This window comes from Malaclemys terrapin, chromosome 3 (genome assembly GCF_027887155.1).
Source record: "Malaclemys terrapin pileata isolate rMalTer1 chromosome 3, rMalTer1.hap1, whole genome shotgun sequence".
Classification (NCBI taxonomy): domain Eukaryota; kingdom Metazoa; phylum Chordata; order Testudines; family Emydidae; genus Malaclemys; species Malaclemys terrapin.
Window position 1 is genome coordinate 71,169,587 of NC_071507.1, and position 12,322 is coordinate 71,181,908.

General features: G+C 36.2%; 1 protein-coding gene across 8 annotated transcripts in view; it reads right to left on the minus strand.

The window, feature by feature from the left end:
- SDCCAG8 (SHH signaling and ciliogenesis regulator SDCCAG8) overlaps positions 1-12,322 on the minus strand; it is a 154,724-nt gene that overhangs the window by 75,011 nt on the left and 67,391 nt on the right. The window contains exon 14 of one of the 8 annotated variants that reach the window (XM_054024254.1): positions 7,582-7,643. The exons of the other annotated variants lie outside the window; for them this stretch is intronic. Coding sequence (XP_053880229.1) covers positions 7,616-7,643 — 28 coding nt within the window. The 3' untranslated portion in view covers positions 7,582-7,615. Of the gene's footprint in view, positions 1-7,581; positions 7,644-12,322 lie in introns of those variants that run through there. 8 annotated transcript variants of the gene reach the window in all.

Here is a 12,322-nt window from a genome sequence, read left to right on the forward strand (position 1 = left end):
CAGACAGTTTAAGATTTACTTATCTGGTCAAATGTTTCACTGACCCACGGATTTATGGATTACATTTATTAGGTGCTTTTCAGCGATTGTGTCATTGATAGAGTGCAATCAGTTCTATTCCAGAGCATTTAAATTTAGAGATTATTTTATAAAATTATTATTTTTATTGATGTATAGCAAACAGGTGTTTTAGCAATGGGTACTGACATAGCTTTCTATAACAATAAATACCTGATTCTGATCTCATACCAATGAGAATCAGGAGTAATTCCAGCAAAGTCAATGAAGTTACACTAGGCTAAAACTGGTGTGGGATTATATTCAGGACCTAAATAAGGTATTCCAGCTGCTGCTATATTTTAAATGTGTTTCAGATTCATTTAAAATGCTCAAATACAGTGTAAAAAATGCCTTTAAAATGGTATAAAACAGAACAAAATCTCTTAATACAAGCATTAAAGTGTCTCTCTCCCAAGATGACAGTACTTCTCAGAAACCTTACAAAGCTAAGAAAACTTTATTCAGAGCAAAAAGAAGAACAGGAGTACTTGTGGCACAAGTACTCCTGTTCTTCTTTTTGCGGATACAGACTAACACGGCTGCTACTCTGAAACTTATTCAGAGCAATCAGAGTTAAAGTTTGACAAATTTCCAAATTTAGGCAACTGATTATCCTTAAGCAACCTGACAAATTATCCTAAAATCACTTTCTCACATTAAAGCAAACAGTACGACCATTACTAATAATGGGTATGACAGTACTGTTTGCTTACTACATTAGAATTCAGCTAGTGTCAACATTTTTATAATAAAATCCTATATTTTGGGGGAGTCTCAACTTGGCTTTTACAATTCAGCCAAGGCTGAAAGTTCATACGTAATTTCACAGCTCACTGACAAACTTTATTTCACAGACTCTTATATTTATGCAATATAGCCAAAATTATTCTATCAAAATTAAAACTAAGCTTATGGCTTTAAAATGTTTTTTGTATTTGTCCAAATGTAAATCATTTAATGGGAAATTAGACAATCTGAAGTTTTGGTAAAATGGAACACAATCCTATAATGTCCAGGTCACTTTTTTAAATCCAGCCTGAGTCATTTGTGGAAAGAAGATATTACACTACAACAGCTGTGGTATTAAATGAGTTTGAGGTCTTACTACAATTCCTACTACAGTGGTTTTCAACTTGGGGTCCGCAGATCCCTGGGGGTCCACAGACTATGTGTAACAGGTTCAGCGAATGTTTGTTACCGCCATAGGCAGCAGTTTTCAACCTGTGGTCTGCGGACCCCCGGGGATCTGCAGACTATGTCTAAGATTTCGAAAGGGGTCCACAACTCTATTTGAAAATTTTTAAGAGTCCGCAAATGAAAAAAGGTTGAAAGTTGCTATCCTAGTAGATAGCTGTACACATTACAACAACTGAACAGTTATCATCAACTGGAAACCTTGGTCAGGGCCGGCTCCAGGCACCAGCTAAGGAAGCAGGTGCTTGGGGTGGCCAATGTTTGTTTGTTTTTTGCTTCGCCGCTTGGGGCGGCAAAAAAGCTGGGGGCGGCCCTGACCTTGGTAATTTTCTCAGAGAGTTGAAGTATTCTATGGACATAGAACCTGAATCACCCTTTCATCCATACAAGAGCTCCCTAAAGGTCAGGTTTTAGGCATATCAAATGGGCAATGCAAAGAAGCCTTAACATATGCAACTTGGGCAGTACCAGTTCTGTCTATAGATTTCAGTCAATACAGTTTTTTGAAGCATTAGATTCACTTATAAAATAAAAATTGAAACAACCCCCCCACCCCAATTCAATGTAAAAGCTTTTATCTGTAAACAATTAGTCCATAATATGATGTCTCTCTTTTGGCATTTCCTCCCCAAAATTTTAATATTGAAAATTGGCTACCATACACAGAACATTACTACTTTTTATTTGGATTTTTAATATATCAATGCACAATTATTTAATTATTCAATTAATTTCTCTCTTTTTCAGTGGTTTATAATATTTTCAGATCAATAATCAGCATTTACAGTACATCAAATACATTTATAGCAGCGAAATTCTGGTAAAAAAGTGTAGTTGGTAGCATGCCTTGCAATACAATTTAATTTTAGATTGCATCTTTCATATAAATTTGCCAACATACAATAATGGACAACATTGTAAAATGGTGTAGGAAGAGGCCAGGAGAGCAGGTAGAACACAGCACTAGGAATGGTGTAAAGATTTGATAAACTTGCTGGTATGGGAACTAACCAACAGCATATTGGTTATAGACAGTGTGGAACAAGTGGGTTATATGAAGTATTAAAATATAGCCCCAAAATAAAAATATCATGCCTTCTATTCTGAAGGGATTTTCCCCCATCCCACCACTTATCTTAATTTTTTAAATACACATATGCACAAAAACACATTCTATTGTAAGACAATTATGAGCAAGCCAAGGACTTTTACAAATGATTAAATGCTGAAGTGTGTGATTACTATAGAAGCCATTTACTGTATGTGTAAATAACAACAATCTCCATCTACAACATTAAAACAAGTTCTAGGAGGCTTTTTCTTGACGTGTGATAGTTTGTGAGGTTGGTGCTGGTGCTTTCTCTGACTTCTCACTGATGTTACTTTGGGACAGACCTTAGGTAAATAACTTCTGGCTGGGGTTATTCAAAGGCCTGCAAGATGCCAATTGTCCTCAACTACCATTAAAGTCAACGGGAACTGAATGGGCTCAGCACCTTACAAGATCAAACCCATGAGCAGAAATGGAGTGGCGTGACAGGACAAAGTAATAAGGATAATGCTATCATTTGAGGGAAGAGAATATTTTATTCTTCTGGGCTGTGAAAAATCAAAATCCTTCTCTTGTCCTGAAATAAGTTAGCAAATATAGCAGCAAACTGGCATTAAAGATGTGACCAAAAACAACAGAAGTGGAGACATGCAAAGGCAAAACTTCCACAGTACTTGAGCATTACCATTGTGCTTAGGTATTGCAGAGGACTCCCAACAGGAGATGAATGACCTGTGGCAAGACTTAGGCATGCTGGCACCCCTGTGTGATGAGTTAAGACTGGAAATCTAGCCCCATAATTCTATATTTTCTTGCTCTGGTTAGTTTGTGGCACAACCTTAACATTCTGTAATCATAACTTTTGTGTGCATTAAATATTACAAATAATGGACAGGCAATATCTATGTCAAGCTTTTTTTATTTTTTTTAAATCAGATTTCAAATATCTATACCTTGGTCTTCACAGGATAAAGTATAATGTATTTCAATAGCAACTTTCAAACTAAACTCACAAATTAGTACCATTATGCTAAGTGCTAGATATCCCACTGTGCAGTTTTGCTTTGTGAATTTTTACCTTCTTCCATGCACACTTTTAGCCACTGATTGCACAGCCTTTCAGTGTTTTCTGCCTTTTCCTTTAAATAAACTGGCTCTGGCTCCTTCCATCTGGTTCCCCTTCCGTCAGCAACCCTGCACCTGTTCACACCTCCTCTCCTGTTGGATTCCACTGAACATTTCCTCCTCTGCCAGGGCTATTCTGGCACTCGCAACCTTTCTGTCATTCAATCCATCTGTCAGAAGTGAACTTTGTTTACTGCAAGCTTCTGCTTTCTTCTTCAAGAAGCAAAGCCCCTCAAGGTCATTGTCAAATGAACTGTCGGTATGGATTTAAATCTACTTCTGCTAACCAGCAGAATAAGAAGTTCTGTACAGTAATGTATTTGTGAAAATTACTTTTGGGTATAGGAAGACAATAATGTGGAGGAAAAATATAAGACTATTTTAACAACTAATATGTCTTTCTTCATATGTCTTTTTTTTTTAAGCATGCAAAAAATTGGTACAAATCCTTTAAATATTTTCTAGTTATAACAAAAGACAAAATAGTAAAGACTTTATAAATAGAAGATTTACAATTGAACAATAATACCAAATTCCACCTTAAAAGAAAATCTGTACTGTAGAGCAGAAAAATGTGAGGCAAAAGTATTTATTAAAACTGAGTTAGGGAGAAGAGAACAGCAGGATAAGAAAGTTCACAATCAAATTATTTTAAATATCCAAAAATGGCCCACATCAATTGTTATATTACTTTTAACAAGTAGTACCATTATTTCCTTGAAATAATTGTTCTTTTAAGCTCTGTTAGAGAGTTGTTAAAAATACATCACTTTTAAAAATAATTGTTTGTTAAACTGAAGCCTGAAAACATAATTTTTTTCACTTTCTGTCCTTGTGCAAGATGAATATCCATCTCTCTACTACAATACTGTCTGTACATAAAATTAGAATAAATTGTAAAAAAAAAAATGTGGGGTCAGGATAGAGATAAACATCATACTGTCAACAGGATCCATTATGTGTAGCTATTAATGCACTCATCCCTCTTTTAATAAATAGATTCTGATAACCACATACTACTGAATTATTAAACTAGTCTCTTAGATAGTCTCATTCTTCTAGAATACGAAATATCCTTCACAACATGTAATTCAGGTGTCCTTTAAGAAACAGAAAATTCACTCAACAAAAGGAAAAACTGTGCCAAAAAAAGTTTTTAAAAGCATTTTATCACCTGTAATTATAATGAACCAAACATTTTATTCAGCTGTCTACAGAAAAAACAAAACAAAACAGGAGTTAAACTTTCATGGATAAATTCAGGATCTATGTAAGCAAATACAACCTCATTGGCTGAAATGGAGTTACATCTGGTTACATTAGGTCTGAATTTGACTCAAAGTTTAAAAAATAAAGTCTTGTACAGTATTATGACAAATTAATACTAAACATAGTTAGCCAAATAGTATCAATTTAATATCAGATTCATCCTTTGTTGGGGGACTACTCTGTTCTCTGTGATCTAATGATTCTTTTTCCATCTTATTTCTGGGGGTCCTTATTTTCTCCTCTAGAATGATACATGGAGGGGAACAAAAATGTTAGAAATTTGTAGAAAGGGACCTGAGGGGCAAGAGGAGCACACAGCAACATCCCACCTAATTGCATAGCCACTTGTACTCCTCTCCGCCCCTACTTTGTGATTCAAGCTCTGCGGAACAATTGTCAAGGCCAGCCAGGGGAAGAAATCAGAACTCCTCCTCCTAATTTCTGCAAAAATGCTCTTAGAATTTCAGAATGCCAGAAGCAGAGTGACAACCAATAGCAGCATGTTGGTTTAGTTTAGCAAGTTCACTCTTGCTCCTAGCCCACTCAGTCACACTGGCTTTAACTGACTGAGGTGAGGATGTGGTAAGACCAATGAGATAGCCAAAGCTATAGACATTTCCAGCTAATTTTTCCCCACTGTGGAAGCGTTTTACATAAGAGACAACATGTGGATGATGTTCCTAAATGTCAAATTTTACAAAACTATGTGCCCAATCCTGCACCCATTCAAGTGAATTAGAATTTTATCACAGACTTCAGTGAGTGGCAAACCCTTTGGGTCCATGATGAAGCCCTTATTACATAATGACTTCAGGACTGGATCCTTACACAGGAGAGAAAAAGAAATATTGCTACTGCCCAGAAAGAAAATAACTGGTTGTATTTTAAAAAGAAGGGTGCAGCTTTCAAAATGGTTAAAATTAGCATTATAAAAATCAAACCCTTGTAGAGAAAACACATTTGCAACTTCCTTAACTTCCTTTCAGATGTACAAGAGAAAACAAGTGCTGAGTCTCTAACATAAATCAGAATCAGTTAATTTCAAAATTAGTATAAAATTTAGCAGGCGTGAATACATTCTTCTGATTTTTTTTTAAAATTAAAAAAAAAATCATATTATTCCATTCCCAATAGTTATACAAAAAATTGATTGAATTAGTTCAAAGTAAATATATATTGGTATTAATCTATAAATTTCCTTAATAGATTAGTTCTCAATGATAAATATTTCTTTTTTAAAAGACACTTGAAAAAATACTTTTTTGAATTTTCTTCTAATCATTGGATAATCTCATCTGTCTTATTTCTGAATTACATTGCTTGCTCAGAACTGCTGCAAGTATTGTTACCTGCTACCACTGTAAATACATTCTATTTGCAGAAACAATTTAGTTACTTTAACAGCCTGATTCGTTGTCTAAAAGATGAAATCATTACTAAAATTCTCTTTTGACCAGGGATAGTTTAAACACTACAAAGTAAATGTTCAAAGTAATTAAAATGGGAATCCGAAAACATATCACTGCCTTTCTTTTAAGAAAGGTGTATGGTAGAGCAACAAATCAAATGAAATAACAATCAGCAAGGTTTTTAAAAAAACATTTTTTTAAATGAAGAGAAAAGGAAAATAGGTGATATTCTAAAGCTTTTCTTTTCCCTAATTAACTGACATGATGGTGGATTCCTTGCTCACCCCATGTTTATTATTGACTTTATTTTTGTTTTCTCTTACAACTTTATTAATAACATTTGAATATTAACAACATATACCTTACACAGTATTTGTACATGATTAAATGTAAGGGTATTTAAACAATCATGTATTATCTTGACTGCTTATTATTAAATAAACTGGTAATGAAATTTCTAAAAGGCACTGCCAGAAGAAAAGACAGCCGATTTATTTCAAATCATTCAATATCAGTCTTTATAAAGCAGCATATGGTCTTATGATGGCAGGTAAAATATTTTACCTTCTATAATAACTCAGAGCAGCTAATTTATCTACATACTGTATAATGAGATAAACAATTTCAGCTGCACTAGAAAAATCTGTAGGCAAGGGAGAGATCTAGCTTTTCCCCCCTCTGTTTTATTGATTTTTCTGCCTATACATTCATATAATTGCTAACAGAGGTTATTCATTCTTCCACCCCCTTCCACAATTACCTTAAAGCAAGACCTTCTTTTCAGTTGTAGAAATATTTCAGTTTCTACAGCTGCAGGACAAAGAACTGAGAAATTTTCATAGAGTTGCTCGGGGAAAGAAAAAAAAAAAGGCTTTGCAAGATTCTGTTACAAGTAAGCAGAGTGAATGACAACTTTCAAATCTACCACAATCATTTACTAATGTGCTGCTATATCAAATAAGTCTAATTTTTTTTTGACAGCACCAAATTAGATTTATTGCAGAAACTGCTGCATAAATAGCATATGGCTATGTTATACCACCTATTTCAAATCCCTGTAATGTTTCCTCCCCTCCCCACTCAAAATGAATAATTGAGCCAAGCTATAAACCTACTCTAAAAGAGAGATATACAAGTTCAAAAACAGATGTAGATTTCTTTGTTAAAAAATGAGCTCAGCATCCACAACCCAACTGTATATCTGAATTTTTTTTTATTTTAGATCATGATCAACTAAACTAGTTAATAATACTATATAATAAGTCAGTCAGTTGTTTTTCATTATACTTGGGTTATTTTGTCTTCTGTGTTACAATTCTGTTTCCATTTCTCTTTCAAGCTGACAGGTACTATCTCAGGGCCTAATCTCACAATGCTTATGCATAGGGATAACTCTTACTCCTGTGAGTAGTTCTACTGGTGCTAGTGGTACTACTTACTTGAGTAAAATTTACTCATGTGACCGAAGGTTACAGGACTGGGACCTCAATTCAGTTCCCATAGGGTATCACTTATGAGGAAGGAAATGGCTCCTCCTGAACAAAATCAAACACATGGTAAAATATCATAAAATATTTAATTCAACTGAAGAACCCAATACTGCAAGGTGTTGAATGCCAACAACTCATTAACATCAATGGAAGTAGGGGTCTGCCAGGAGAATCACTCTCTAGATTAATGTTTGGATATCTGTATATTTATCTCCAATTCTTTCATTGTGTATGTTAATAAAATATGGAACACAAAGTTACGATTGTGTGTGACATACCTGATAGTATATATTTATTTTTGCAAGGGTTATGCCACACAAAATTTCTTGGAAGCAAAGGTTCAAAATGCAATGTTGTCACAAAATTAGCTCAGCAATGAGTTGATACATTCCTTTTATTGTAGACTGATCAGATAAACTCTTTATTTAACGAAAGTTTGTGTACTTTCTGCAGTAAAAAGACATTGCAAGGTCTTATCTCAGACCAATGGGCACACCACTGTAAACATCATGGAGCTCTGTAGCTACCCTGCAGCTTCCCTCTCCGTGGTCAGTCTTCCCAGCTGCCCTATCTGTTACTGTCTGATTAGTTCTGCTAAGGAACCCCTCCCCTGCCAGCTTTCAGTGCCATCTGTTCTACACAAGATGGCTGCTGCCCAGCAACCTAACACTGCCCTCCTACCTGGCACCCAGCTACCATCCTTACCCCAAAGTGCTAACACAGGTTCTCACTGCTGGCAGAGTCAGGATTTCATTACTACTACTTTGACAAGTGCAGGGTTGTTTGTAATTTCTCTTTTATCCTGATTTTGATTGTACAACCACCTCCCACTGATTCAGTTTGCTTCAGTTTTGTTGCTCACAGATTTTACTCTCCACATTAATCTCCCTCTGGCATGTTACTGCATCTGTTCCCTTTTTTATTATTAATTTTCAAATTCCCACCATTTTTGACAAAAAGGAGGTAATCTACACTCTGCTTCTGCCCATTTCATTTTCTTTAATTTGGAAGATAAGTATGAAAGCATGCCAAAGAAGTTAATTCTCCGTTAACAGTTTATTTTCTGGCATCCCAATGCCTTTGTATATGAAAAACAGATAGAAATAAATGTTGACTGAATCACAACACCACAGTCACAACTATCCCTAAATGTAATGAAAATTAAATGTATAAAACAGAATTTTAAAAGTTTATTAGTTATAGGAGTTGTTTCATGTTATTACTCCTTCTTACACGATTTTTAATAGATAAAGCTGTTCATACAAAACAAACAGCATATAACATGTTTAACATCAACCTTTTTGGGGGCTATTTTTTCCATTTATTGGTGTTTTTGCTATATTCATTAGTCTAGAAAATAAGTCTTTAGAAAAATGAGACACTGTCCACTGCTATTAACAGTGTCCATTAATACTAAAAATGAAATCTCATTAGAATTCCTCATCTATCATCAATAGGAGACTGCTTCTGATGTGCTAAAAAAATCACTGACTAAAAGGCAACACACTAAATAATTCTGCTGATAACTAACAGATATTACTTTGAAAACAACACAGTTGATACTAGGTTTTGTATAGCTTTAATAAAGGATAGTGAGTAGCAGCATGAGACTTCTCCTGTAAATAGAGAAGTCAGATTATATTTTATAATATAAAGAATAATATAGCCTAAATATAGATTAGAAACAGGCTGTAATTCTAGCAAGGAAGTCTGGTGACATCATAAGCCATGACAGCAAAGCTCTAGCAATTTAATAATGTCACAAGAACCCGGAGGTAGAATGGTAGGTTTAATTTATGTACCTTATTTATTATACATGGATTGCAGTTAATGCCAATGGAGCTGTTGAAAACTTGCTAGAGGCTACTAGAAGCATTGATGTACTGTAGCTATTTGAAGCCACAAAGGCCATAGCACTGCTGAAAACAACTGTATGCCCTAAAAGACATTTTCTTCAAATGTGTTACTTTCTGAAGATATTTTGTCATCAAATATTTTGGTGATATTTCAATCATATTATGTACATTTTTCCTCAGAAAAGTACAGAGAGACTGCAAACACCCATCATCACTGTGGTATAAACGTCTACAAATATGTGATCTTTAAAGAGCAACCCAGACATTCAAATTAGCCTGGGCGGCCACACATTATTGGACTTAAAAAGCATGGGTGACACTTGTATTATTCAAGTAATGTTTTCCTCATTTACAAAGTTGACATCCAACACTACAAAATGACTGCAAAAAAGTAGTAAATATGAGTCTCTGCTTTAATTCTCTCTCCCAGCAAAATTTGAGATGACAGGAGTCTGTTCTGATACTATCATAAGCATTTCTGATTGCCATGATTTGAGAGGAGAAACAATGAACCAACAAAGTGAATGAAATATCAGACTTAAAAACAAAAGAGAATTAAGCCCAATATTTTCTTCACTTCCCTTCCTTGAATTTATGTAGCTTCTCTTGGACAGGAATATAGGAACCACTTCTTAAGAGACAGAACTGCAACTAAAGCACAAATATTAACTTTTAGTTGTTTTGTGTAATGATAGAGAGATTTCATACTCATCTTTCAGTTGCTCAAGAAGAGTGAAAGAATTATTTCAATAAATTAAATGACATTTTAAAATCAGATCATTCTGATTATCATATTGCGTCTCCTGTTTGATCCCCACCACTATAGTACCAATATGATTCTGGCAATAATTCTCTCACAGACTAACAGGCCTGAATGCTTCATGCCTCTTGAAAGCTGCAAATCAAGCATTCAGATGGCATGGTGCATGTAGCAGGGTCCAATCTTGGCTTAGTAATAGATAATTAGTTAGAGTTTTGCCACTGATTTCAGTGAGGCAACATTAGGCCCATGTTTTCTTCCTATAGCAGTTCTCACATGAAAACTCAGATTGTAATTCAACAGGTGAGATATTGGACCTTAATTACTATTTCATAACCACATAGGGCTTGAAACAAATTTGTTAAAGTCACATTATGGTGAAGCTGTAAATGCAGGGAGAAGGGGGCCAATGTTGTATGCAAGATTACGATGGTTATTGTTCAAGGTCAGCAATAATGCCATATTTTTTCTGTCATTTTCAAATACAGAAGTTGGAATTATGAACTGGATTTCAAGGAACAAAAATATGCGCATTAACTAAACATCAAGGATTTCTAAGAAAGCTGTACTTCCAATGTAAGTAAACACACATTCCAGTGATCCAGAGGCAAAGGGAATATGCAAGAGACAAATAAATAGTCTAAGAATTACTATTTTAACAGGTATATTTCTTTAACTGATAGGCAGTTTAATTGGTCTGTATCAAACCAGTGTTTAGAAAGTGTATTTTGGGGGGCAGGAGGTGGTGGGTGAAGTTTCCCCCGCAAAACATAGAAACATAGCTTGGTGGATAATTCCCTTTTTCCCCCTTCAGGCCTGGATTGCATATTCTCATTTAATCCAATTGAAAGTATAATATTTACTTTCTAAATTTCTTACATTTAAATTAGACATTTTATATTGATTTTACTCTTCTTTACATTAAAAATACCTAGACTGGTGTTCTTTAGTACACTTCATTAATCTTCTGTTTAGTAATGTGCTATTTTAGCAACAAAGTAGAAGATAGCAGAAGACTACTAGGCCTATTTAACGCTTTGGACTCCTCTAGCTTCTGCCAGAAGAAACTGGGCTATGGATGCATGGTAGCAGAAAGACTAGCCACAGTGGGAACAAGCCAGCCACACCTCCAGTTCTACTAGGAGGCATAGAGCTGGCTAGCTAGTTTAGTCCAGAAAGTAGGTGGAGACTGCTAGAAAAGGGCAAGGCCAGGACACCTAGGAGATGCACTAAATCCGTGCATCTTCTCAACATCCTTCCAAAGACAGGACTCTAGAACTTAAAAGCTGTTCTCCTTGGCAGAACCCCCAGGGAAGGATAGCAGCAATACTGCCAACTCCCCCTGGGATGAATGCCTCTGTTGGCACCGCTGCTCCTGCATATGAAGGGGAATGCAATTTACCCTTCCCCATGGCCTGAGATGAGCAAGAATCAAAAGTATTTAACTACAATATTGTGTGTACCACATTACTAAACAATTACTGGACTCAAAATGGGAACACCATAAGAGATTTAGTGCCTTCAATGAAAGATCTGAAAGTGGGACCTTCACAGCCATATCTGCTCCTTCAGTTATTAAGAGACCTGTTCTGGTAGGATGTGATGCTACAGTGAGAGGGACAGGAGTAGCATGAAGAGCGGGTACAACTCAGAGGAAGAAAGAGTGGCTGCTTTTTCCTGCCCATACCTGACCAACATTAGTAACATCACTTAATACACTACTGGACGGCTATCAGATGCTACTGTGTCAATTTTGTATATTTAAAACCGGAATTCCTGCAGGAGTGCTGGAACTTTCCCTGCCCCACCTCTCCCCGCCAAGGCCCCGCCCCTGCCGTGCCTCTTCCCCCAAGGCCCCACCCCACCCCTTCCCTGAAGACCCCCCCCCACATTCACTCCTTTTCCTCCATCCTCTCATCATTCACTGGTTTTCCACTTCCTCCCTCTGCCCGCCCAGGTCGGGAGGGATTCGTCTGCAGAGTCGGGGCTGGGAGCTGCAGATGCCAGATGCAGGTAGAAGGCGGCCCCACCTGAGTAGGGCCTGGCACGGGTGATGACCTGGCACCTCCCTGCCTGCAGTAACTGGACTTTGAGTGTCTGGTTAGTAG